The 26521-nt window shown below is 40.0% G+C and overlaps 2 protein-coding genes and 3 long non-coding RNA genes across 5 annotated transcripts; 4 read left to right on the top strand and 1 right to left on the bottom strand.

Moving 5' to 3' along the window:
* Positions 1–16: 16 nt before the first annotated feature.
* On the bottom strand, positions 17–3487 carry LOC125561929. The gene is made up of 2 exons (XR_007307633.1): positions 2473–3487; positions 17–229 (listed from the first exon to the last, which is right to left on the bottom strand). It is a non-coding gene; the product is annotated as an uncharacterized LOC125561929 (long non-coding RNA).
* On the top strand, positions 1741–9379 carry LOC5519562 (hepatocyte nuclear factor 1-alpha). The gene is made up of 6 exons (XM_032364561.2): positions 1741–2148; positions 4624–4823; positions 4994–5144; positions 5553–5743; positions 7375–7658; positions 8272–9379. The coding sequence occupies exons 1-6, from the start codon at positions 1838–1840 to the stop codon at positions 8941–8943; spliced, it is 1809 nt and encodes a 602-aa protein (XP_032220452.2). The 5' UTR covers positions 1741–1837; the 3' UTR covers positions 8944–9379.
* A 2311-nt stretch (positions 9380–11690) lies between these two features.
* Positions 11691–12852, top strand: LOC125561974. The gene is made up of 2 exons (XR_007307679.1): positions 11691–11953; positions 12774–12852. It is a non-coding gene; the product is annotated as an uncharacterized LOC125561974 (long non-coding RNA).
* A 3655-nt stretch (positions 12853–16507) lies between these two features.
* LOC5519563 (4-hydroxyphenylpyruvate dioxygenase) lies at positions 16508–22744 on the top strand. The gene is made up of 15 exons (XM_048726105.1): positions 16508–16630; positions 16708–16734; positions 16878–16940; positions 17510–17614; positions 17699–17750; positions 17925–18007; positions 18272–18361; positions 18463–18566; positions 18963–19040; positions 19503–19554; positions 19740–19850; positions 19959–20030; positions 20362–20478; positions 21858–21980; positions 22429–22744. Exons 1-15 carry the CDS (start codon positions 16628–16630, stop codon positions 22501–22503), a joined length of 1155 nt encoding a protein of 384 aa, XP_048582062.1. The 5' UTR covers positions 16508–16627; the 3' UTR covers positions 22504–22744.
* Positions 22745–25232: 2488 nt separating this feature from the next.
* LOC125561766 lies at positions 25233–25797 on the top strand. The gene is made up of 2 exons (XR_007307481.1): positions 25233–25426; positions 25634–25797. It is a non-coding gene; the product is annotated as an uncharacterized LOC125561766 (long non-coding RNA).
* The last annotated feature ends 724 nt before the right edge of the window (positions 25798–26521 follow it).

Here is a 26521-nt window from a genome sequence, read left to right as displayed (position 1 = left end):
TTCCCCCTCACTTTTCTTATGGTCCGTCCTTAATCCATATCACCCATGGTACCTTGGGCCATTTGGCAGTCGACATTTCCGTGATCACTCATCCATTTTAGATATAGCAGGGTTCAAAACTGCTGCCGGCGATAGCAGGCTGTTTTCTGGTCTTTGCCGGCTCTTTTTTTCTATATCCCCTTCTCATATTTTAGTATGCAGGCTTTTTTCCCCACCAAACTCCACAAAGCTGCAAAAGCAAATAATCTAAGCCCTGTTTAGATCTATAAAACAATCCCAAAAGCAGCAATTGATGTACGAAAATAAAAACTCCCCCCCCCCCCCTTCAACATATTACCCAACATTTTTGTATATGATGGTTTCGAATGTAGTTTATTTTTAATATTCCATTTTTCTCTTATGGTAGTGTACTTTTTGTGTAATTAGAATGGCTAAAACAATGTGAGAATACTTTTATTTCCCTCACAAAATTAGAACCATAATTGCTTGAATGTGCACCTCCCCCCCCCCCTCGAATATGCACCTCTCCTGAACGTGTTGCCCTATAGAATCCGATGGAGAGGGGGATTACGCCTTATGCACCAGTCAATTGAAACCACGGCACCCCGAACCCCGGGACATAGCGGGTAAAGTAGCATTTGCATCTGGTGTTAAGTGCTCGCTACTTTTTCCGGTAACGACCCACTATAGAAAGCCATACTTCAATTGTACACAGGAACCGCGGAGCATGTTGAAAAGTGGGGGTCTGACAATTGACTTGTTTAGTCTTTCTTTTTATTATTATTATTTTTTTTTTCTTTTAGCGGTGCTGCCTCCCCCTCCTCCCAGCCCCTCCTCCTCCGCGGTGCCTAAGAATAACTCCGCTTACCTACAGACGCAACTTACGGTAAAGCGTTAATTCACCGCCCCCTTTCCCTGCCTGTTGAGAGCTGTTAAATCCCCGGCCGTGGATTACTGTACAGGTGTTAAATCCCCCGCGTTACTTCCCCGGTATGTCGGGGGGCCGGGCTGTCAATTGACTGGTGCATTAGAAGGAAAGCATTCACAACAGACAGTCGTACTACCCGCGACAAAACTTTATAATTGAAAACTTGTTTTATTGTGGTTCTAGGTCTTGCACTCCCTATAGACTGTCTTTAAGATAACCTAGAACTGTAGAATTTGGAATAAGCGCCTCCCTCAAATAAGCGCCTTGCATTGTACATGAAAAAATTGAAAAAGCACCGTGCTTGTGCACTGTCAAACTCGGAACGGAATTGTCAAATATCACCTAATTTCCTTGTTCAGCTCTTATAAGAGGACGCCTTTATATCCCGAGGTTTAACGCTTGATAAAAGCAGAAGCTATTCTCTTACAGCGAATTCTGAAAATTTTTAAGTTGAATTTTTTATGCGCGAAATGCAAAGGAATGCCGCTAACACCTGCCTTGGCTCCTTTTCCTCCCATCAGTATAAACTCTCACAATAAAAATCACCCCAAATCATCATGATAAAGTTGCTAATTTGTTACTTTTAGCGCTTCCCCTTCAAGTCGGCCAGCAGCGTGAAAGCTAAAGTAAAACCATGCAGAGTCATAAGCGATACGATACTAACTTTAGCATCTATCTACAGACATATTGATCATTTGACTCCTTGAAAATATTCTAAAGATTCTATTTTGAGTGTATGTTTTATATGTGAAATGATTTAAACCAGATTACGGGGGCCCCCTGCTGTGGCCTGACCGCCTAGTGAACAGCAATGAGCGCTGACCTAAAGGAATGCAGGCCCCTGCTCCAAACTAAAGTGAGGTTGTTGTTTGAACCAGCTGACTAGCGGTCGTGATAGTAGGGCCAGTCATGGCTACCGAGCCAACCGAGCTACAGAGAGAGCTTATACGCGCTCTGCTAGATAGCGGCCTCTCTGGAGACGACCTCGTACGCATCGTAGACACGGAATTCTCACGCGTACAAGACAGGATAACAGCAAAGAGCGCGACCCTTACTCAAGCGGAACCGTGCACTCCGGAGCCAACTAGCTCCGAGAATGTAATTCTCCCTGCATCTCCCTGTGAAGCTGACAGTCCTAAACCGTATACGCCAGAAAGTGAAGGCCGAGAGGGCTCTCCGCTTCTCATACAGCGCGACTCCATCGTAGACCAAATGTTACGGTAAGTGGCAACAACACAAACGTAAACTACTCCACGGATGGCCTGTCCATGTTTAGATAAATCCTAATTTACAACATATCCTTGTTCCCCTACGGCCAAAGCTGTCGAATGATTTGCCGTGATTTTTAAAAGCACTGCCACTGACACGTAGTTAACATTAAACTTTAGGTAGTAGCTTATTTATAGCTTGACAGTAGAAAGAGAGGCGTGTATGCCCTGGCTGTTAGAGTTCCCACTGGAGTTAATGGAACGCGTGCACACAATAGAAAGCCATTCAACTGTTGTTGTATTGAAGCGTGCGCCAATTAGGAATGTTCTACTCACTTAGGCATGAAACACGGCAGGCCTGTGGGAAGAATCGAGGCTTGCTTTAGCGAACTTCAAACGCTTCCATCTTTAGCAAGTAATTCGAACGTTTGATCAAGGCCTTAGTCGCGTCTCATATAGCGTAGTCGTTTCATCTTTCATAACGCTAGCACCTTAGCGTTTTATGTACCAATCTCGCGGCGATTTCCCCAGCGAATCGCTCGCCATCCTTACCGGTGATCTCTCCCCCAGACTCTGCATTATGTATGAAATACATCCGAGTTCACAATCGTGAATATGAAAGCCTATGTTAATGATTTGCCTAGTTGTGCATACAGACAACTCGCCATTAAATATTAACTTCGAATTCAAAGGAAGTCAGTTTTTCAATTCCAATCTGCATATTTGTGATCGCTTACTTTTCTTTGTGTATGTTATAGCTTCTTGCACATTGCCGTTTTGTATTAACGCTGAAGGGATATCTATTTCCGTGCTTTTCACGCTTTCGCATTTCGATTAAGGTGACGGAGGTATCAGGTTTACAAAGGAAACGGAGCAATGTTTCTGTTTTCTTCTTCGGGTTTCAAGCAAACATTTCTTCTAACTGAAAAGTCGAATTTTCTTTGCAATGATTTCCCAATATTAGTGTTCCTTTAATTCCTTTTTGTTTGAGCATATGATTTTGATTATAGTAGTTTTCACGAATTTCCGCTACAACGCGGTTCTATGCATCTAAGAAAAGACATTCCTTCGTCTCTTGAATGTCCCCTTTTAAATATTAACTAGCCTGCTATTAATCAACCGGTGAAATAACTCCACACTATTCACTGCCAGCCTGTATAATTTACTGTAATTCTAAACAAATCAAAGGTTCCGAGGTAATAATCAATTCGGCCTTAGAATAAAAGCGACGTCTTTATTTGCCAAAGACACACTCTGATTGTCATATGACTCCACTGACGCCATTGATTTCACGGTTTCACACTATCCTTGCTGTCCTTTTGTTCCATGTGATTCGAGATACCCTTCAGTTGTTTCCTGTCCTGGAATCAGTGAAACATATATAATCATGTTTTTAGTTGTAGGATTATTCTAAATTTCTATTTGTGTGGATGCTTGAACCGGCAGGAGTTCCGTCGCGAGAGCCGTCTCCCTACGTTTGTTATTCTTGAAAATGTTTAGTTTTTATTATAACTAGAAATGCTGGCGTTTATTTATAATGATACAGTCCCTCACAAGAATAATCAGAGACCTAGTAGCTTAAGTATTCGATTTCGTTTTTTCCTTCTTATTTTTTTCTTATTTTTCTTCTTGAAGAACTAAAAGATACACTCTTTTTTATTTGTTTATATAAGAATGTCTATTATTTGTTGAGGCTGGAACATTCTTATTTTTAGAAAATGTTCTAAAGCATGTTCTTAGAATTTGGTGAGATCTCAGGCTTGACGTTCTCTAAAAAAAGGTTCTTATAAAATAAAATAATAAAAGCCGAATTTATAACTCGGGCATTCCATGGGAAGCTCGAGTAAAAAGAGGGTAATAAAAGCGATGTTCATGCGGGCCAGAGTTCCTGCGTGCTTTGCGGTCTCGCGGCCGAAAAAGCCTAGTGCTCGAGTCGAGACGAGCGTCGAGCCAGGTTATTGACTCGGAGACCATAAGAGCGAGAGGAATAATTTCTCTAGTCAGATTACTGACTAGAAGGTCAATTCGTATAGTCAGAAACGCCTGGTGTGACCATTTGCCGGGGGTTCTTTCTTTCTTTTCTCTATTCTAGGCTTTTCCGGATGCGCAAGGGCCATTGGGACAAACTTTATCACACTTTTTAGCCACACTCGCATGGTGTATTTTGGTATATAAAGCCAGTCTGTCATTGTTCACAAAATTAGAAATAAGGTCCTAGGCTTTTCCTCGAGTTGATTTTATCGAAACTAGAATTAAGTGCTAAAAATAAATTCACTTTTGGACACCTTCTCCTTGCTGTCTCTCGCCGTTGTCGTTCGTGAGCACCCAGAATCGTTCCCAGTCGTTATTTGCTGTTGCGCAGACATCCACAGGAATCCTGAAGCGGAGATAATTTCGACCCCTTAATCCGCATCCTGACCGTCATGCACCGTGCGCCGTCTGGTCCGAGACTAGCCTCCCTTAATCTTATCTTTGGGCGTGTTTCAGGATGGACCCCTGGCAAGCGGCCCGTGTGATCAAGATGTACATGCAGCAGCATAACATTCCTCAACGTGAAGTGGTGCTGAGCACAGGGCTGAACCAGAGTCACCTCTCGCAGCACCTTAACAAAGGCACGCCAATGAAGAGTCAAAAGCGCTCCGTTATGTACCAGTGGTTTGAGAGGAAACAAAAGGAGATAGCTGACCGTGAGTAGCACGAGGGAAACTGGCAATGAGCTGCCTTTGATAAGGGCAAGGCATTAAGGGGAAGTGTGTAACGAACACCCATTGTCTTTTTCCCATTATCCATCAGATTGTCATTAGCACAAAAGTTGTTACGAAATTTCTAACTGTGTTTTCCCGTTACTTTTGAACAGAATACTCGAATACCGGAAAGCGCCTGTATGTGGACGAGGTTGAAAGCCCAACAAAGAAATCGCGAAGAAATCGATTTAAATGGGGACCTGCATCAACAAATATTCTCTATCAATCCTACGAACAGCAAAGAAATCCCTCCAAGGAGGAAAGGTAGTTATACAACAACACTCGCGCGCTCTGATTGGTCAAGGGTCAATTTATTGTTAGAGGACACACGCACAATTGACGTCAGCATGCGCGCGCGCTCCAAAAAACTAAATTGTAAAGTAAAAAAACAACATTTTAATTGTTGTTTTAAACAAATAGAATAGGCTCGGCTATAAGCTGCTAGAATGCTGAGTTTTTGCTACTATGTTTATATGCAACTGACTCTCTACCCCCCTAAGCGAACCCTGGATAAGTCACTGAGTGCAAGTTTATAAATGGGATACAGGGAGGGCCTGGTCTAGGCCTGATCTTTCGGCTATCGGCCGCCAGATTGCACCGTTTTCCCTCTATGTCAGGGCGCCCCTGTCTCCGCATGTGTCACTGAGTGAAGTATTTATAAATGTGTTGCAGGGAGGCCTTGGTCGAGGCATGTAACCGTGCCGAGTGCGAACAGAGAGGAGTTAGCTACAACAATGTGGAAGGGCTTGGGTTCAACCTCGTCACAGAGAGTCGAGTGTATAATTGGTTCGCCAACAGAAGGAAAGAGGAAACATTCCGGATGAAACTGGCAATAGAAGCCGCTAACTACCCCGAGAATCCGGGTAAGGGCCTGGTTATTGTGATGTGAATGGAGATGGTTGTGGAGGTGGTTTTAATAATGGTTGTAATACTATGCAGGCCCATACCAAGGATTTTTCTTGGGGGTGGGAGTGGGTGCGAAATCAGAAAATTTTTCGAGGTGGTGGGGGGAGGGGGAAGGAGTTTTTTGATAAATATCTAACCACCTCCGAAAGAATAAAAAGGGACTTTTTTATACCTTTGCAGTATCTCCATGCGACGTTTATCGTCGGATTTGGCTAATACCAGAGTGATCTTGACTAGCTTATGATTTCGAGTTTTGTCTACAAATAGCCGTCTATTGAGAGCCAAAAGTGGACTTTCGGCCGTTGTGGGGGGTGCACCCCCCCCCCCCCCCCCTGGGTACGGGCCTGTTATGGTGGTGCTGGTTGTCAGTCACGTACACATGGCGGTGCACAGGGTACCCGCACCCCCAACCGCCAAAAGTGGGCCATTTCTTATTGACGGATCTATGATTTTCCATATGATACCAATGACTGCGCACCCCCTTCGGCCAATCCTTGGTACGGGCTTGATGGTGAAGATGAGGGTGGTGTTGATGATAATAGTGATGACGATGATGATGATTGTTTTTTCAACCTGCCGGTCATGTTAGTGACGGCGGTAAAGATGTTAATGATGTTAATAATGATGATAGTGCCATGTTGCTGATGATGATTAAAGGAAGTAGGATGATGTTGATGATGATGTGGTCATGGTTTTTGTCGTGCTGATTTTGCAATGGTGGTGATAATCCTGCTGCTGATGATAATAGCGGTATAATGGTAGTGATGGTACGTGTTTGGATTATCTGGTTACTTGGATGTTGATGGCAGTATATGCGACAGTGCTGAATAACGTATGCGCATGCGCGTGCTCTGTCGAAAACAAGCACAATCGTAGTGTTGAATCGTTCGAGTAAAAGTACGAAAGGCTGACTTCAGTTGCTGTTTTGACTAACTGTACAGTATTAAAACCATACTGTACAAAAGATGACAGATTTGTGTGGTAATGAGGGAGTCATAAAGAACATTATAGCCTTATGTTTAGTCTAGTTTTCTTAGCATTCGCCAAAATGTGACAGTTCGCCGGTAAAATGCCTCCATTTTAAAACAAAAAGGCTGGTTTAACCGCGCGGTACTGGAACTAGTCTTGCGTTTTTCAGCACTGTCGGTATATGGTACTAATGATATAGGTATCATGATGATTGTGACAAAGAATGCTCGTGATGGTGATGATAATGATGATTGTGCTGATGGTGATGTGATTGCTGATTATGTACTGACGATAGTGATTATAACTTGTATTAGTATAGAATCCACTCACATACTATCACGAATCTCGCAATTTGATTTGCTTCCCGTACTCACTATCTATTGAGCCATAGATAGTTAGTAGAGAAAAAGGGGCGACAAAAGCGTTTATTTATTACTGAGAATTATTAAAATTTTCATTTATTTGAAGGTAGTATGTGAGTGGATTAGACTACTCGTTCTCGTTGACTTCGAGAACGCTACGCGCCTTGTTTACTATCTATTGACTCATAGAAAACTCGAACTCGTAGTCTAATTGTTAATAATATAATGCTAATATGTATTTTTTTTCTTACGAACAGGGCATAGTCCAAATCGAACTCTTTCATCTCCTGTACTTTTAACTGCTCCTGCCAAAGTACAGCCATCCACTCCAACCCCAACTCCGACATGTATGACCCCCCTGAACAGACTTCCCCCCACGCCATCTCCAACAACAACGCACGCCATACCTCAAGCCTACGTCAGCACACCTGTCAATCAGTCAACGGTAGCCAATAGGGAGCAAGCTTTGCCTAGCGTCGGTTCTTTCATAAGAACCACGAACTGTGCAGATCAAATATCAACACCTCATGGAATAACACAGGTGGGTTTACAGACACTTGCTCGTGCCGGGTCCCTAATGGCGAAATAGAAAGAGCAAGAAAAATACCATTTACAAGGCAGGTACCTAATGGGCTCTGGCACAGAATGAAGGACCAGTATGTAGCGACTGAGCACGAGTCTACACACACATCTCCGATAGCTCAGCGGTCTATTGTCTTGGCGCACTTCAAAAATTTGCTGTATTCAGCTTTTATTTGGGAATAGGGGGGCTTGCGCCAATAGAGCACGTGACCTTTTTGGGTGGCAAATTCAAAACAAAATAATTAAACAAAAAGACTGTTTGAGATATCAGAAAAGACTGCGCCCGTCACACCAGAGAACGACGATTAAGTAAAATCTTTAAATGAATTTAAACCCTTTCTGAAAAAAGAATTCTGGCTTTTTCGTGAGCGCTGAATAAGTTGCTTTTTGTTGCGGTTATTTTGCCGCTAAAAATCTGTGCGCGCTAGTTTGCCACCCAAACAGACACGTGATCTCTTAGCGCAAGTCCCCTATTGGTTTTGGTGAAAATCGGTAAGAAAAAACCAAGAAGAATCACCCAATGTAGCGTGATCTCGAACCAGAATACCGAATACTCTTTGTATATTCTTCAGGCGCAGGGACGGCCAGAGAACACGGCGACGCCACACACCACACGAGGACAGTCACCTTTACTGCCCCCTCACATGACCGGGATGCATGGGGTACCGGACGGACCGCACCCTATTCAGGGGATGGCCACCGCGATACAGCAGATCTCAGTACGACCCATTCCGATCACGTACCACACCATACAGGGTCTGGTACAGCCATCCACCGCGACGAACTACATGCCCCAGGCCATGGTCGTGTCCTCCGCCGGTACCCACATGGTCTCGCATGTCGTACCTGTCCATCTAGCCACGCCCCTTCAGCAGAGACCAGCCCCTCTATCCGCACCCCCTCCAGAAGCCACACCCCACTCGTCTTCTCCGGAGGAAATATCAGAGATGTCCAAGGCCGGAGATGCACCGTCAACACAAGCTATCGAGGCAGTTCCTATGGTACCGGAAGTAGCTGCAGAAACGGAAACGGAAACTGCCTTGAAGGTTGAGGAGGAAGTTGTGTCGATTGCACAGACGGTAACTATAGAGACGACCGAATCAGAGCCCATCAAAGAAAACAGGTCCGTGCCGTTTCTCCCTAATGCAGCTAAAAGGGAAAATTCTCAAAATAAGGAGAATAGTCGCGAAGAAAGCCGAGTAAATGGCGAGCAGAAGGTTGGTGTTCATGTGGTGCAGAACTAGGACTAGCACAGTTGTGTGATGGAGTTTTAAACTGCATTTTTAAATTCAAGTGCGCAAAAACGGTGCTCCTTGAAAAATTCATTGCATTTTAGTGGCTACTATATGTGCGTGGCTCATAAAAGAGTGCGGAAATAAAGTCGCAAACGTAAGGAGTAATTTGGCAGTTCTGGTTATAATAATGACGAGAAAAACGCTAAACGACACAAGGAATATTAACTATTCCACATCAAGCAAATCTACTGATGTGAAATTCATATCATTTCATTCACCAAGGAGATTTTTTAATACAAAATTTGAATTGACATGATAATTCACACGCGATTTTGTTTTAGTTATAGCTCAGTATAGGGCAAACTGGCAAATAGGAGTTGATTTACAATATTATTTTTTATTTTTATTGGCCGAGCGCCAAGAATAAACGCTCGAACAGCTGTCATACGCGTGAAAAATATCGATTACCGTTCGCGTCCAAAGATAACAAAATCTGCTTTATATTTATAATTTAGCAACCTTTTTAGTCGGTTAACGCGATGACAAAACAGCGGCTGACCAAAGCTTATTGTTCGCTTCCAATAGCCATACATATGCGCGTGACTTGGTAAGGCGTGCTGGGAGAGGGTGTGGTCGAGGGAGCGCTTTCTGGGACAGGAAATAGCAAGCAGGAAGCAGAAGTGTTGTATTGGAGTGGCTTGGAATTGCCGAAGAGTCTTATAATAGAGGGAATATGATAAAATAATCGAGGTAATATGACGTTGACATTATTTGCTATACATTATATGCAGACAAGGAGATCACCTGTTACTCCGTCATATATATCGTATATATAATATGGACAAATATTTTAGATAATCATCAAAATTATATTCATTGGTTAAAATGATGAAATTGATTACATGTAAGACATGGATTCGTAACAGGCTTTAATCAAGCGTGAATTATATATAGATAATATTGAAAATACATTATTTTTTAATTCATTGCAAATATATCAACATACATACAAATATATTTTAAAAGTGTAATTATGTATCAGAAATTTATATGAAAACATTTTAAAAATATTGTACAATATTAAAGAATTATTTTGAAGATGGTGTGATGCGGCTTATATATTTTCGGGTTATAACGACACAATCTCCTCTAAACTTAAAGAGCTCTTCTCAGCCTCCAGACTCTTGTTTGACTCCATACCCCAGGGGCGGCAATATGGTCCCAAAAGTGTGTGTATTGGGGGGGAGGGGAGGGGAGGGGAGGGAAGGGTGGTAAGTGTCATTGGTGGGAGGGGGCATTTTCTTAGGTATTATTATATCGAAAGGAATTCCTTTCTTTCCCAAGCACTAAAAAATGATTTTTTTTGCCGTGTTTCTCTGATAATATCTTCCTTATCCAAAATTTTTTATGAATAGAAAGGTCCTTGTGTTTTTCTCCACTAATATCTAAAATGGCTTTGTTTTTAATTAAAGTGTAATATGTTTCTCTTTTCTATTATCTTTCACTTATTGAATTATATATTGTATATACAGGACAGATTGAAGAAAGAGCTCCTCATTTTCTATTCCTGTTTTGAAGTTCGTGTACTTTTTCTCATCCGGGGGTATATATGGTCTAGCGTGTCTCCCTGTTTCAATGACCAAATTGTGGTTACTTGAACATTTGAGACTATTATCCACCTTATTTGTAAACATCATAGATTGCTAGATAAACAAAATACTATACAGGTGCATTCAAATCCAAAAAGTAGGAAGAAAGACTCAAGTAATGGCTAAAATTCACTTCGATGGATATCAGGCTTTCCTGGCTTTAGTAGCCCTTCAATGGTTTGCGTGTAATTAAAGGCTGAGACATTCTACAACAAGGTTTCTGTTGTTTCTGTAAAACAGTAGTCTCCAGCTCAGCCGTCTTTAGTGTCAGACGCAAGCGTGAATAAGATCCGATATTTTTCAGTTTATATCACAGCGACGCTGTGCGTGGCGTAACCGACTAAGACAGGCCTGGCATCCTGGTTTTTGCCTCCTCATTAATGCGCGGGTACCTCAGCGCAGTTCGATAGATAGCGGTGCTGGGGCCGAAATCTTCAGCCTAGCCGTATAGCTGTGTTTCAGCGTATGCCTGGAAGTATGGTCTATTTTTTCTCTCGATTCACCTGATCTGAGGAGGTTCGATCCTCGGGCAAATGGTTCTACCTTTTTTTCTATTACTTATCAGTACTTTTCATGGCTTTATTGTTTTTCCTTCCATTTTTGGTTCTCGGTTATATCCCATGCGCTAGAGAGGATTCATCAAGTAATCGATTTATACATGTATATATAACTGTATAACAGTGTATAATAAGAAAACCGCGCGTATCCATTATCCTTCCGTCCTCATCAATCCGGCGTTTTCTGTTACGGAAACGAAGGCTTTCAAATGCGGTATACATGTGGACGGAGAAAAAACCTCCGTTTTAAACACCTGATATGAAGGAACGGGGTCTGAGAACGCCTGAGGCTCGCAAAAAATGAATCGCACTTTTTGTAAAAGAAAATAGCGGCAAAAGCACGTTTTTTATTCATAACCAACACTGGCACTGGGTGTCATATAGCCTGCGTAGAAAGCGTTTCTGTGGAGTTTCAGCAGGAATAGACAATGGCTGTAGAAATCTGATAATCAAATTGTTAGTTTCGAGGAAACCTGGTAACCAGTGCGGAACATTACCATTTTTGGTTATATTTGATAAACAATCTGATTAACCAATCAGAGATGAGTATTACTATGCCCAGTCTCACGCGGACACGCCTCAACTCAGAGTGGGAAAACAAAATGGCGGTTCCGTTGAATCGGGAAAATCATGTTGAACGCCGCTTTTTAACTCTTTGCTAGCAGTGATTTCTTCTTATCTGTTTAAGCAGGGATTTCACCGACTCAGTGCGTCATATATACCCTATTTGTGTTGTTTCTCATCGGCAACAGACCTCATTTGCAGGGTTATTTTTACGACTTCACCGAATCGTACTGTAATGAACGCGGAAGGGTAAGCCACTGCTAGCAGGCAATAACATTGATCACCAATTATCTAGTTGTACGTTTCATCAAGTCATACAAATGCACAAAATTTCCCTGGATTTATCTTGCTTTCGCACTCGGAATGAAGACACTCCAAGAAAAAATTTAGCTGGGATATTGAAACTAAAATGAATCTTATACAGAATGGCAGCGAGTCTCATTAAAAAAAAATGAAGCTAAATCGTATACAGATTGGCCGCGAGTCACTGTTTATTGTATGCAATTTAAAGACACTACATGAAAGTACTGTTTAAATGTTTATATTTGATCCTGGAATAAATAGATTTGCTATGATCAGTAAATCTCAGGGATGGCAGTCATTATTCATTGCTGCATTACTTTGCTATTACTCGTTGTAAAAAAAAGTCCTTACCACAAATGCTCACATTATGGCTTTTTTTTATAAATGGATTCTAGAGGGGGCACTTGTTTGAGGGGCTATGTGATGTGCTTATTCAATGAGGGGTGTATGTATACCTCAGTGTCAGAACCATCCCCAAAGGACTTCATTGTATCCAGCTCTGTTTTCATCATGATTCATTTTATTAAAAAAAAGGAAGTTTTGTGACACAAATCGTGCTTAATACACAGGTTCTAACACCAAGTTAGAGCCATTGAGGGTGTATTTCATTGTGTGTGCAGACAAATGGAAAAAGGCATAAAGTGTAAACTAGGGTGAGGAAAAGGCATGGTAAGGGCAAAGGGGTGGTGACAAAGGGTATGTCTAATTGGGGGTGCTGACACAGGTTGTGAAGATGAAGTAAACTTGTACCATGTTTGATTACTAGGCTTGGAGATGATAGGAGAATGGGAGTATAGTCATACCCTGGGTACCAGAGGCTCCAAGCTTCACTAGAGCAGATATCATATGGAAAATATCTATTCATATCTGGTGATACTTCAGGCTTATTTTTTTCTCGCCAGTTTCTATTATATGCGCAAAGAGTCTTTTTTTTATAAAAAGGGAATTAAATTAATTTGATTTGATAGGCAAGTCTGAGTGTTGAAGCTCCCCTTTAAAACTATAGTGATATTAAGAATTTATATGTTTGGGGTATATAGGTTTGAGTAATTGTTTGGGAGGTAAGTTTCTATACTTGGTATATTTTATGTATAGAACTCAGGTTTGGGTAATTTTTTTTTTTTTTGGGGGGGCTAATTTGACAAAAAGTCCTAGTCGCAAATGCTTATTTTAGCATATTATGCCCTTCTTTTTACCCCTCTTGTACCAGGTTTGATTACTAGGCCTTGAAGATTCTAGGAGTATGATTGTGCAGTCATAGATATCATACTGTATGGAAAATAAATATTTATATTTGGTGATACTTCAGGAGCATTTTTTATCTCAGTGCCTATTGCACAGAGTTTGTTTGTTGTCTTTTTTATAAAAATGGAATAAAATTGATTTTATTTAATAAGCAAATCTGAGAGTTGAAGCTCCCTTATAGCAAGATTTTGTATGCTTGGGCTATAGAATTTAGGTTTGGTTATTTATTTGGGAGGTAAGTTTCTATGCTTGGTATATTTTATGTATAGAACTCAGGTTTGGGTATTTTTTTTTGGGGGGGGGGGCTAATTTGACAAAAAGTTCTTATCGCAAATGCTTATTTTAGCACATTATGCCCTTCTTTTTACCCCTCTTGTACCAGGTTTGATTACTAGGCCTTGGAGATTCTAGGAGTATGATTGTGCAGTCATAGATATCATACTGTATGGAAAATAAATATTTATATTTGGTGATACTTCAGGAGCATTTTTTTATCTCAGTGCCTATTGCACAGAGTTTGTTTGTTGTCTTTTTTATGAAAATGGAATAAAATTGATTTTATTTAATAAGCAAATCTGAGAGTTGAAGCTCCCTTATAGCAAGATTTTGTATGCTTGGGCTATAGAATTTAGGTTTGGTTATTTATTTGGGAGGTAAGTTTCTATGCTTGGTATATTTTATGTATAGAACTCAGGTTTGGGTATTTTTTTTTGGGGGGGGGGGGCTAATTTGACAAAAAGTTCTTATCGCAAATGCTTATTTTAGCACATTATGCCCTTCTTTTTACCCCTCTTGTACCAGGTTTGATTACTAGGCCTTGGAGATTCTAGGAGTATGATTGTGCAGTCATAGATATCATACTGTATGGAAAATAAATATTTATATTTGGTGATACTTCAGGAGCATTTTTTTATCTCAGTGCCTATTGCACAGAGTTTGTTTGTTGTCTTTTTTATGAAAATGGAATAAAATTGATTTTATTTAATAAGCAAATCTGAGAGTTGAAGCTCCCTTATAGCAAGATTTTGTATGCTTGGGCTATAGAATTTAGGTTTGGTTATTTATTTGGGAGGTAAGTTTCTATGCTTGGTATATTTTATGTATAGAACTCAGGTTTGGGTATTTTTTTTTGGGGGGGGGGGCTAATTTGACAAAAAGTTCTTATCGCAAATGCTTATTTTAGCACATTATGCCCTTCTTTTTACCCCTCTTGTACCAGGTTTGATTACTAGGCCTTGGAGATTCTAGGAGTATGATTGTGCAGTCATAGATATCATACTGTATGGAAAATAAATATTTATATTTGGTGATACTTCAGGAGCATTTTTTTATCTCAGTGCCTATTGCACAGAGTTTGTTTGTTGTCTTTTTTATGAAAATGGAATAAAATTGATTTTATTTAATAAGCAAATCTGAGAGTTGAAGCTCCCTTATAGCAAGATTTTGTATGCTTGGGCTATAGAATTTAGGTTTGGTTATTTATTTGGGAGGTAAGTTTCTATGCTTGGTATATTTTATGTATAGAACTCAGGTTTGGGTATTTTTTTTTGGGGGGGGGGGGGCTAATTTGACAAAAAGTTCTTATCGCAAATGCTTATTTTAGCACATTATGCCCTTCTTTTTACCCCTCTTGTACCAGGTTTGATTACTAGGCCTTGGAGATTCTAGGAGTATGATTGTGCAGTCATAGATATCATACTGTATGGAAAATAAATATTTATATTTGGTGATACTTCAGGAGCATTTTTTTATCTCAGTGCCTATTGCACAGAGTTTGTTTGTTGTCTTTTTTATGAAAATGGAATAAAATTGATTTTATTTAATAAGCAAATCTGAGAGTTGAAGCTCCCTTATAGCAAGATTTTGTATGCTTGGGCTATAGAATTTAGGTTTGGTTATTTATTTGGGAGGTAAGTTTCTATGCTTGGTATATTTTATGTATAGAACTCAGGTTTGGGTATTTTTGAGGATGAGTAGGGGGGGCTAATTCATCAAAAAGTTCTTATCAGTTCTTATCTTATGCCCCTCTAGCATTAGATTTTAGGGGGGGCACTGGTTTGAGTGGCTATGTAATGCGCTTACTCAATGAGGGCTATTTTATGGTGTGTGCAGACAAATAGGAAAAGGCATAGAGTGTAAAATTAAAGGTTGAGAAATGCATGGTAAGGGGAGTGAGGTTGTGATGACTGAGGGCATGTCACATGTGGTGTGCTCACACAAGGTGCGAAGACAAGGAAGTAAAATTCAACCGGGTTTTATGACTAGGGCCTTGGAGGTGAGGAGGATAGAGGTTTTTTTTTATAAAAGGGAATAAAAATAAATTAAATTTGATAAGCAAATTTTCCTTCTAAAACTTTTTTACGGGACTGGCAAGTTTCAAGCTTTTGTATGTTTTACGAATAGAACTCAGATTTGGGTTACTTTTTTGGGGGGAAGGGGGAGGGCTATCTATTCTTGGTGGAGTTTTGGGTATAGAGTTCAGATGCAGGTATATTCTTAGGGGTGGCGCGGTTCCGTTCTTTTGGGGGCATAAAATGTTCGTATCTGTCGAAACCAACAGTCATGTTTACAGCTAGAGTGCCCCCCCCCCCCCTATGTTGTTGTGGTGGTCGCAGGGCAAGACATTTAGCTAAAGAATGATAAGAAGCGAACCCCCGAGAGACAAGGGTAGGGTAAAATGCTTTTCGGCTAAATGTTGACACAAATTTTCATACCTATTCTTCGGCGATTTTTCCCTGTTGTATAGACGTTGGGCCTTGACTCGCACTTTCGTCTTCACAATTCAACCTCCGCTCTTCTCAACTTTCACCATACCCTGTGGGCACTCGTTTCGGCTTGTGGTGAAAATTGTTTTAGTAGGCCATGATCCTCATTTATCCTAGTTTAGTCCTGTCAAGGTCCTAAGCCGTAGAATTTGGTCCATCACACTCATATTTCTCTTTTTCTAAACGTAAACATTACGAAGAGAGTTCGATTTTACGGCAGTCTCCAATAAAAGCGCTCAATTTGAAAAGGTTTCCCAAACGATATTTTACTTTCGAGCACAAGAACTCATCAATCAAATATCAAACTTGGTATAGAGCAGGATATTTTGCTGTTTTGGTCGATTTTTGCGATGCGACGTCTCGCTAACAAAACAAATTCAAGTTTCAAACTCCGCGCGGCCATTTTGAATATTTGCATAATAAGTAGGTAAATCGATATAACCAAAAATGGTAATGTTCCGCACTGGTAACTAGGGGGAGTGTTGGGGGTGCGTTGATTCCCGTCATGCTTTTCGCACCCGCAAATCCTTCAACGTGTACAGCAGCACGCGAGAAAGTTCGTCTCTCCTTCATCTGTCGATAGTACAAACAGGCCCTGATCCCTCTCAAAATGGTAAATATAACTATCAAAGACCTCTTGATTCCATGTAGCAGTAGATTATATCACCTTGTATCTTTTATTTTTCATAGACCACGTACGAAGACAAAGGAGAGAAGGTTCGTCGTGTTTGTTCGATATTCTGGCTTAAGTATAACTTAACTTAATTTGTTAAATTTAGATTTTAAGCTTTCTTATTAATTAAGCTGATATCATTTGTGAGTTTAATTAGAACCTCTTATGTGCTATTTGTCATTTTCAGCCTGAAGTTGGCCGATTCTTGGCTTTTGATCACATCACGTTCTGGGTCGGGAATGCAAAACAGGTCATTCCTTTTCCATTTGTCTCCTTCTACACGGCGCTGTGATTTTTTTTTGTTACCAATAGCTGTCTGCACTAAAGCGAGGCGCGCACCCCGAGGGTTGTAACCCTATGTTCGCGATTACCCTGAAATATATTTTGCCGCATGAATAAAGTTGCAAAGGATGTACAGTAGGTTTGATAAAAAGTCTAAATATTGATAAAACATGATGATGCCATGATGAAAATGATGGTTTTCAGCCTGAAAATATTTTCTTAACTTATATCCCCATCACATGATACTAGATAGCAGTATGTAGAGCACATGTATACCAAGACTACAGCTTCTCTTTGTGCAATACTCACGTTTGAGTATTGGAAGGATTTATTCACAATATTATGTGATATTGTGGACTAATTGGATTAGAAAGATTTGTGGTGTAACATAAGGCCAATAATAGCCATGAAAAGGGGATGGGGAGGGGGGGTGGGGTAGAGTCTGGCTAGTAAACAGAAATCCACATTTTAAGAAAGCTTCCCCTTAAAAACAAATATGCCACTTAGTTTGATATTGAGAGATGTTTTCTTCTCCAGGCTGCCTCGTTCTATTGCACAAGGATGGGGTTTAAACCTATGGCCTACAAAGGACTAGAGACAGGTTCGCGGGATGAGGTGATCCATGTAATCAAGCAAGATAAGGTACACTATGTGTTCCTCATAAGGGATTAACTAAAGAGTTCATTTAAATATCCAGGTAATATTTATTTTTTCATATTTTTGCAGATCATATTTGTACTGAAATCCCCATTGAACCCCTGTGGAAAGTTAACTGAAGGTATAATTTTTAATAAACTTAGAATCATTTTTGCACACTGAGTTCTACTATTATATTTATTTCAGTATTTTAGTCTATTTGTTGTATAATGTACTATGAGATTCTGTTTGTACTTCAATGCATTCTTATTATTAGAGGCTTAAGATATATTGATTGTAAATCATATTCTGACAGAAATGGGAAAACATCAAACCACACATGGTGATGGAGTCAAAGACATTGCATTTGAAGTTGAAGACTGCGTTGCACTGTACAAGGTAGAGAATTCAATGTGTCAGAAAACAAAAAGTCATTTAGTCATACGGGGCACTTGGGTATTTTGTGTGTTTTCCTTGAGAGGCATAAACTTCCTCTCCCAAAAAGTAACCTACTAGTTTTTGTAATGTACAAATCTCAGGGTGGTGTACTTTATTGTTCCTTTTTTTCCCCAGAATTCTATAACCACTGTTACAACAACTAAGTGATCTATCCCTTATGATTGCATGATGTTGCTTTTGCCGAAACATTTTGTTTAATTCCAGGAGTGTGTCAAGAGAGGAGCTGTATCTGTACGGGAGCCATGGGAGGAGTCTGATGGCAATGGTTCTGTAACCATGGCAACAGTTCAAACAGTAAGTCCTAAACTCACTCCTTACAGAGTGAAACATAATGTGAATCATACAAGCAGTCCTGACAGTATTGTAGAGAGTAACATTGCCATTTTTGTTTGCAGTATGGGGATACAACCCACACGTTTGTGGAGAGAAAAGATTTTAATGGTCTATTCCTTCCTGGATTCAAGCCACCAATGCATGAGGATAAGCTGCTCTTTAAACTGTAAATGTCCTGACAGTTGGGAATACCGATTTCTTAATAATTACATTTTGGTGTACTTCCCTTTTTGCTATCCCTACACCTCAAATCCTTGTTTTTTTAAAGGCTTAAAACAACACAACAGTTCACCGCACGCTCTAACTTTCCCTGTCCTTATCAACCACTGGCTTCCAAGTTTGATTCCTGGTTCCAACTTTTAGTTTAGTTTTGTTTTTGTCTTTGCTCTGGTTCTTCACTTCAATTTTGTAGTCAGGCCCTTTTATTGTTCCCTTTTTAGTATATTCCAGTTGAAAAATAAAATCACCTATGGGCCATAGTTTTTTTTTTAATTTTGCTTCCCAATGTCGCTCAAAGGTGGTCTAGTTTCAGTAAACTTAAGTTTGATGATTTCCTTAACAGCCCGAAGGCAGGATTGCATTTCATTGACCACGTTGTTGGAAACCAGCCAAACGATGCCATGGTCCCAATAGCTGAATGGTATGTTACAATGCCATGTTTTCAATAGCTGAATGGTATGTTATGATGCCATGGTCCCAATAGCTGAATGGTATGTTACGATGCTATGCATCCCAATAGCTGAATGGTATGTTACAATGGCATTGTCCCAATATAGCTGAATGGTATGTGACTTTGGGGTATTTCGCACTAGCTCCATTTCAGCCTACACCATCAACAGTGGTTTACTTTGGGTATACAGTAGGATTTGGGGGTATTCCATCCCCTGCTACCAAAAAGACAACCAAATTTTGGTCACACTTGTCAGACGTGGATTCTGGATTTCCAAAAAGGGGGGAGTTGGAGCAATAATTTTGAGAAGGAAGGGGGATTAATAATTCTTCTGTGAATGCGAAACCTCTAAGATATGAATAGCCCCTCCCACAGGCCCACTAGATCAGCTTATGCCCTTGTTTTTACCAAGGGGTTTGATTTATGCTACAGGTATGAGAAGAATTTGCAGTTCCATCGATTCTGGTCTGTGGATGACAAACAAGTAAGTTCTGTACACAAATAGCATGTGAAGCTTTATTCTCCCTTATGTTCTCCCAGAGTTATAGAAAATATCTTGAATGGATTATGCAACTGCATTTAGATACTATTAGATATTTTTAAGTTGGTGTTTTCTTATTTGTTAAAACATACTATTTCACCAACATACACCTGGTCTTTTCTTACAAGATTCACACAGAGTTCAGTGCACTGCGATCTATTGTGGTGACAAACTGGGAGGAGACCATCAAGATGCCAATCAACGAACCAGCTCCAGGGAAACGCAAAAGCCAGATCCAGGTTAGAAACAGATGCTACAAATAGATGACAAGATACTGTATGTCTAAATCCTTCTGATTGCATATATACTTTTTTGTATTGATTTACACTTATCAAATTTAATTCCAGGAGTTTGTTGACTATTACGGCACTGCTGGTGTCCAACACATTGCACTCAATACATCAGATATTATCACAGCTGTAAGTATGACACACTCAGCTACATATTCTACATAGCAGGCTCAGGTTTAGGTTTTTATTTTCTCGTTTAGTAATGTTCATCAGTGTTGTTTTATAGTTTTTTTTGGAGGTTAAAAGAGAATGTTTTGCTTCTTCTTTTATTAATGTGGCTGTAGAATATTTTTATACTTGTTCAGTGTGATAAAAAGCTGATGTGATCAACGAAAACAAGGCTAGTTCATTAAAAGCAAAGAAATCCACTCTGGCTTTGGTCCTGAAAAGTCATTGTTTCTAGTGATCAAATCGTACTATTAAGAAGTACAACTTTACATTAACTGTGTGATGCTTGCAGATTTCCAATCTTAAAGAGCGTGGGATGCAGTTTCTTTCTATCCCGGACAAATACTACGACAACTTGAGAGAGCGCCTGAAGCATGCTAGTATCACCGTGACAGAATCAATTGATGAGGTAAAACCAACATGTAACTCGTTATTATAACTAACCTAACCCCTATTCCTAACACCACTTAAAGAGTCAGTTTTTGTTTTATTTCCTCTTTTGTGAGCTATGGTTTTCACCCTGATATAAACATTTTAGGAATATTTTAAAATAATTAATCAAATGTAAGACATTGACCCCTCAACCTGCCTGTACCGGCTTTGAGAAGTACCCACAACCCAAAAAATTCATAAGTGCAAAATAAACACAAGATAAAGATACTCAGGCATCAGTCTAAGGGATAAATGGTCTCGAAGATATGCATCCAACCAAGGTGAAAGCAACTACTAAACTACATCAAATAAACGCACATGACAAATTTCAAATCAAACAAGGAAAGAAAAGCAGAATCACCCCTCTTAAGAAAACGCTCAAAATACAACACAAGGGAGAGAGATCAGCAAACACAGCTCAAGACACAAATACCTTTATTCTGAACCTCCAGGTTCATTACCATAGCCTCAAAACACAATGGCCACTCTTGAACGCTTGTGAAACCACTTGGATGCCATTACGGATTGCAAAGCATTCTGGGAGACCCAGGGAAAAATTCACGAGGGGAGGGTCATACAACACTCCTCTCCCCAAAGTCAGATAGTCTTTTCACCCTGAAGCCAAACAAATCAATTCCAGGTCATACAGGCCCGAAATAGCAGTGTAAACAATTTTGGAATTAATTTGGTTTCAGAAAAGACAGCATTTATAGAAAAGCTGTGGTGATTCATTGAAAAATTATTTTCTCATCCAGGCAAAGCCAAACAAGAAAAAAATCACTATGAATCCACCTTTGCACTCAATTATGCCCCAATAGGCTTCATGATGTCCTAGGACACTCTCCTAATATGCTCATTGCTGTATTTTTTATGAAAAATACAAGCAACCATCAACTTGTGCTCGCATCAGCACAACAACGAGGGATTAAAAGTGTGGACCGCAAAGCACTGTTGGAAAGCTTGGATACTGCTGACTAGGTGCAGCAGTGTTTGACTTTGACAGGCTGTAAAACTCAGAATAGGGGGAGGTATATGTTTTAGTCTGTTTTTTTGTAAATTCAGCTCAAAAATAGGAAAATAGGAGTCAATGGGTTAATGCAGCAAAGAACAAAAAAACAGGTGACCACCCAGAGGCAAAACATTTTGATTTGACTTTATCAATGGTGACTAGACCCATATTGTAATATTCGGAATATTATATGGGTAGTTGTTTTCATCAGATTTAATGTTGGTCTGTGTATGGATTGAATGAAGTGTACAAGGTAACGGTTAAGCGTAAAATATATGGCCTTGAGGCTTACTTTGATCACTTAGTGTATGTCAATCTCTAGTATTCACGCATGGCATGTGTTGCAGCTGCAAAAGCTGAAGATCCTGGTAGACTTTGACGACAAGGGCTACCTACTCCAGATATTTACCAAGCCATGTCAGGACAGACCGACACTCTTCCTGGAAGTTATCCAGAGACACAACCACACCGTGAGTACTTAGATTATTAAGAAATGTCTCAAATCACTTAAGGTCAATTTTCTCTCGCTTTCTTTTCTTTTTTTGGCTTTTATCAACTCAATTCAATTTACAGAAAGGATGGTTGATTTGTATTCTCCAGTGTTTACAGTGTCTAGAGGAATGTGATATTTCATGAGCTCCTATACTTTACTTCCTGTAAAGAACCGTGTATTTTAAAAGGAGAACGGAGGTTGATGAAAAAAGGAGAACGAAGGATTTAATAAACGGTCTCTAATGTATAAAGCATTACAAGAAAACTCTGTAATGGAAAGGAAATGGGTACAGTGCGGAATGGTATAGTATTGATTAATATGTATCTTCTTGCCTTTCGCACTCTTATTTTCGCTTTGCTTTTGTCCTGGTGCGATGCACATTTAACGTTTCATTTACAGTTCATGTATTTGTTTATGTATTTCAGGGGTTCGGTGCTGGTAACTTCAAGGCTCTTTTCGAGTCCATCGAACAAGACCAGGGCGAGCGAGGCAATCTTTGACATCGCCGGCAAGCGGATCCAGCAAATATCCTAAGGTCATTTAACTAGTATAAAGAAGTTTTTATAGATGGTATGGGTAACAATTTTAATTGTCAACAGATATCGTGTGAAATGCCCAGGTTGTTTTGAAATCATATTTAACTTGCTAAAGTTAAGATAATATTTAATAAAGCATTTATAGAAATGTGTTCTTTAAAGAAATTTGCTAGCGAGAAGGATCAAATAAAGCGGAACTGTTTGAGACCGACTGCAGATTCGTTTATTTGAAGATCATAAAGCAATACTGGGTTTTAAGACTAGGAGCCGAAAGGAATAGTAGAAACGCCCCCTTGATGTGTCTCAACTGACGTTAAGTCTTCCTGGTCATAGAAAAGCTGCTGCCTTTCGGATTGAAATTTCTTCTCCCCTTAACTCCACTATCCTCACAAAGATGTGTTCATTGCGGGTCACAAAAGCATACAATTACCAAAATTTTGCGAGTCGTCGGCTCTTTGTCGGTCCGTGCGCTAGCCTGGGTAAGGCACTTGCAATTTTTTATGCGATTGTTGTACCATGTGTCGCAGCGATCTCTAAATCGGTAATGCAAACGTGATGCAACCTCGGCGATTTTTGTCGCAGCGATATCGCACAGGTTACGAACATGTTTGAAACCTATACGATAAAGTGAAAAAAACTCGTCACGACAACTGCGACAAAAATTACATCCAAAATCGCATTTGTCGCAATCGCAATTGTAAACCGGGCTTTAAGGAGAGGGGATTGCAATTTCCCAATTGCAGTAGAACCCTAATTATTAGAACATGGACTAACCCCCATTCTCTCAAGGATTAACTTCACAGTCATAATATATATAATACTATGAGCAGTCATCCCGGCCCTTTTGAGTCTAACCCTCTGAATAAATAATAATAATAACTGAATAAAATTTCCATTTGAACAATAACTCTCTTGCTCAGTATAATATTAAAACCAGACAAATAATTAAATACAGCGCCCAAAAAAATGTGACCCCCTTTAATGACAGCAATATGACCCCCCCTAAAATCGGCGCCCAAAAAACATAGTCCCACCCCTACGTATCCCCCCCCCCACCCACCCAGTAATAAACGAACGCTCGCTTGGGTTCTATTTTACACTCAAGCACGCGCGCAAGAATACGCTCCCAGCAGCTGTCTTTGTCCAAAGAAAGCGGCGCCTCGAGTATGACGCGACTTGCTCTCACTATGACGCCCGGGCAACACAAATAACACTTGAGTCACACTGAATTGCAAATGCTCGATTTTCATGGCTTGCGATTGACCAGGCTTCACGCTATTTGTCAGCATTTCGTTATTACTTAGTTCACCAGTTACGAAAAGAGCAACGAAAGAAACGCAACAGAAAAAAAACCTCTTGTAGACGTACGCGTAAGATTTTCTTAAGGTGCTCTGATATAAACAAGAATATTTATTTCAATACAATATTTTGTATTTTGTTTAAAGCATCCTTCAATGGTAAACCGCATTATAAATAGTGTTCAAACAGAGGATCGCATTTTATTCGTTTCCTAAATCAACTGTTATCATGTCGACCATATTCAGCTGCCCTATGTTCGACATGATAACAGTTCATTTAGGAAACGAATAAAATGCGATCCTCTGTTTGCGCTTCTAAGTTGGTGCTCCCATTTCTTCGATAATGATAATCGTAAACCACGAAATAAGTAAAAATTTTGCTTATAATGTCATCCACATTGGTTCAAGGGGTGGAGAAGAGCCGTTTCCTCTGATATTGAAGCAACTCACCAATTTGTTCTGATTGATGTATAATACAAGCGAAATTATTTAGAGTTGATCGTCGCGAAAATCCTCGTTTTGACAAATATCTGCGTTGAACGGTTCCTCCAAGCGAATTACGCTAGTGTCTCGTTTCCGTTGATAATGATGTTGTAAAATCCACGCGGGCAACAGAAACACAACACCAAAGACAATCAGAGTTATTGCTGCGCCATCGCTTACCACTCCTTTGCATAATTGTGAATGGTTTTCGCGTTTTTTGCTGTCGAGGCAACGAAAACCAAAGCCGAAGCAAACAATAGAGAGAACTAGTGGTATCGCCGCTAGAAGAAGTCTTTGGTATCGTTCACACAGCGTAAAACATGTCGCCGATCCCTCTCCCATTGTATCGACTTTCCTTACCGAGCAAACCTCGAAATTCACAAATATTCCAAAGAAATCAGCAAAAGGCCCAATTCAAGTCATTACTCGGTTCTCTAACTATATCCTCAGTCTGTTTGATGATATCGAAATAACTAGGGAACGAAATTTACCTCCAAGTGCATGCAAATTAACAATGCATCGATGGATTTGTATTTGCTTTTCTGACTTCAAAATGATAAACAATGAAGTGCAAGGCCGGTGTTATTGGTCGAAGTGACGAGGTGCTTGCGAAGAGAAGGCTGAAATCAAATAAGGATATTACAATAAATTACCCAAAAGACACTATATGTCATAAGAAGATCTAGAAGGCGCCATATATAATGCATGCTTTCTAAATTGAATATCTCTTTATAATTTACTTGTAAACATAATGTCCATTATTTTTCAAATAGAAAGAATATTGACAATCCTGCTTTTTCTACACATTAATTTTTTTTGTCCTGCGACTCTAACAAAACTAACAGTACTCTATTTCCGGATACATCAGGAGTATTCGTTTGTTTCTAGTGATATTTAAAAGACCTATTGATTCCTTGTGTTACGGCGTCCAATTGGAGTGCTTCGGTTATCTCAGCTGCCAACAAGCCATTTGGAGCCATTACTGTGTTTTCCATTTTTCATTTGTCTGAGTGTTTTGTACCGTTTTGAATGGCCAGTGCCAGTAGCCAAACATGATCAACCACTAAAGAGATCGGTTAAGTGAACTGGGAAGTAAAGGATAGTGGGTGAGTCCCGTTATTAAATAATTGCTTTCTCTGCTGATACGAGGTGGGTGAAAAGCTATCACATCGCCAAGAAAAATATGCAAAATGTATAAATGACATGCTTGTCTAAGATGATTTGGTTATTGCACGCAGATATAATATTGTTAGAGGTGTTAGCTACACGTTTAGTGACAGAAATTATATTGTATATGTTTATTTTCACCGCAGTCAGTATTAACACCAGGCCCGTACTTAGGGGGGTGCGCCCCCCCTCCCTCTTGGCAGGCACAAAGTGGGTCATTTCTTCAAAGAGGTTAAAGGTATATGCGCGCGCAGAGTAAAGGTACGGTAATACGAGCAGCAAAATCGTACAACTTATGTGGCAGCATTTGCAAAAAAAAGTTCGGAGGCCATGTTGTGCGTTTTACTACCGGCGAACCAGCTTTTGTCGCAGCAAAGGATAGACTTTGTTCTTTCTGTTGATCAGCCATCTTTTTTTCCGTGACACTAATGTGGGACTTTTGTTCAACCAATCACAAACGCTATTGTAACTGCTTGCGTATAGTCAACGTTTTTTTTTAGGCTGCGAGACAAGTTGGGTTGATGTAAAAAATGGGCTACATCTCCAAGTTTTGTTGCAAAAAGTAGAACCATCTTCTACTTTCTGCAGCAAACTTGCAAACTTGCTATGCAGCAAAAGTTGGTTAGCCGGTAGTAGAACGCGCAACACCGCTCTCAAACTTTAGTCGGACCAATGCTGCCACAAAAGTTGGTTCTTAAATGGGAACGAGATTGCACACAACCATAAAAAAGCCAAGTCATCAGCTGCGGATCTGGTCTGCGCAAGAATTTTACAGTCTTGTTTAGCGGATACCTGGATTTTTCGATATAGGCCAATAACTAAGAGAGTCACAATGACGCATATGGTAGCCCACGAAAAGTTATCCAGGCAGACATGCAGTATCTTTAAAAAGATGAAATCTATATTGCCTGAATACCGTTTTCCTGAGAGTTGGTTTAGGCCAATTAAATCACAAAAAATCATAGAAATAAATGAATTACGAAACATTATTAAGGAAAACAAACGTTCAACTTGCCATTCTTATACCATTGTGT

This window comes from Nematostella vectensis, chromosome 4 (assembly GCF_932526225.1).
Source record: "Nematostella vectensis chromosome 4, jaNemVect1.1, whole genome shotgun sequence".
In the NCBI taxonomy this organism is placed as follows: domain Eukaryota; kingdom Metazoa; phylum Cnidaria; class Anthozoa; order Actiniaria; family Edwardsiidae; genus Nematostella; species Nematostella vectensis.
This window is presented reverse-complemented; position numbering and strand designations above follow the sequence as displayed.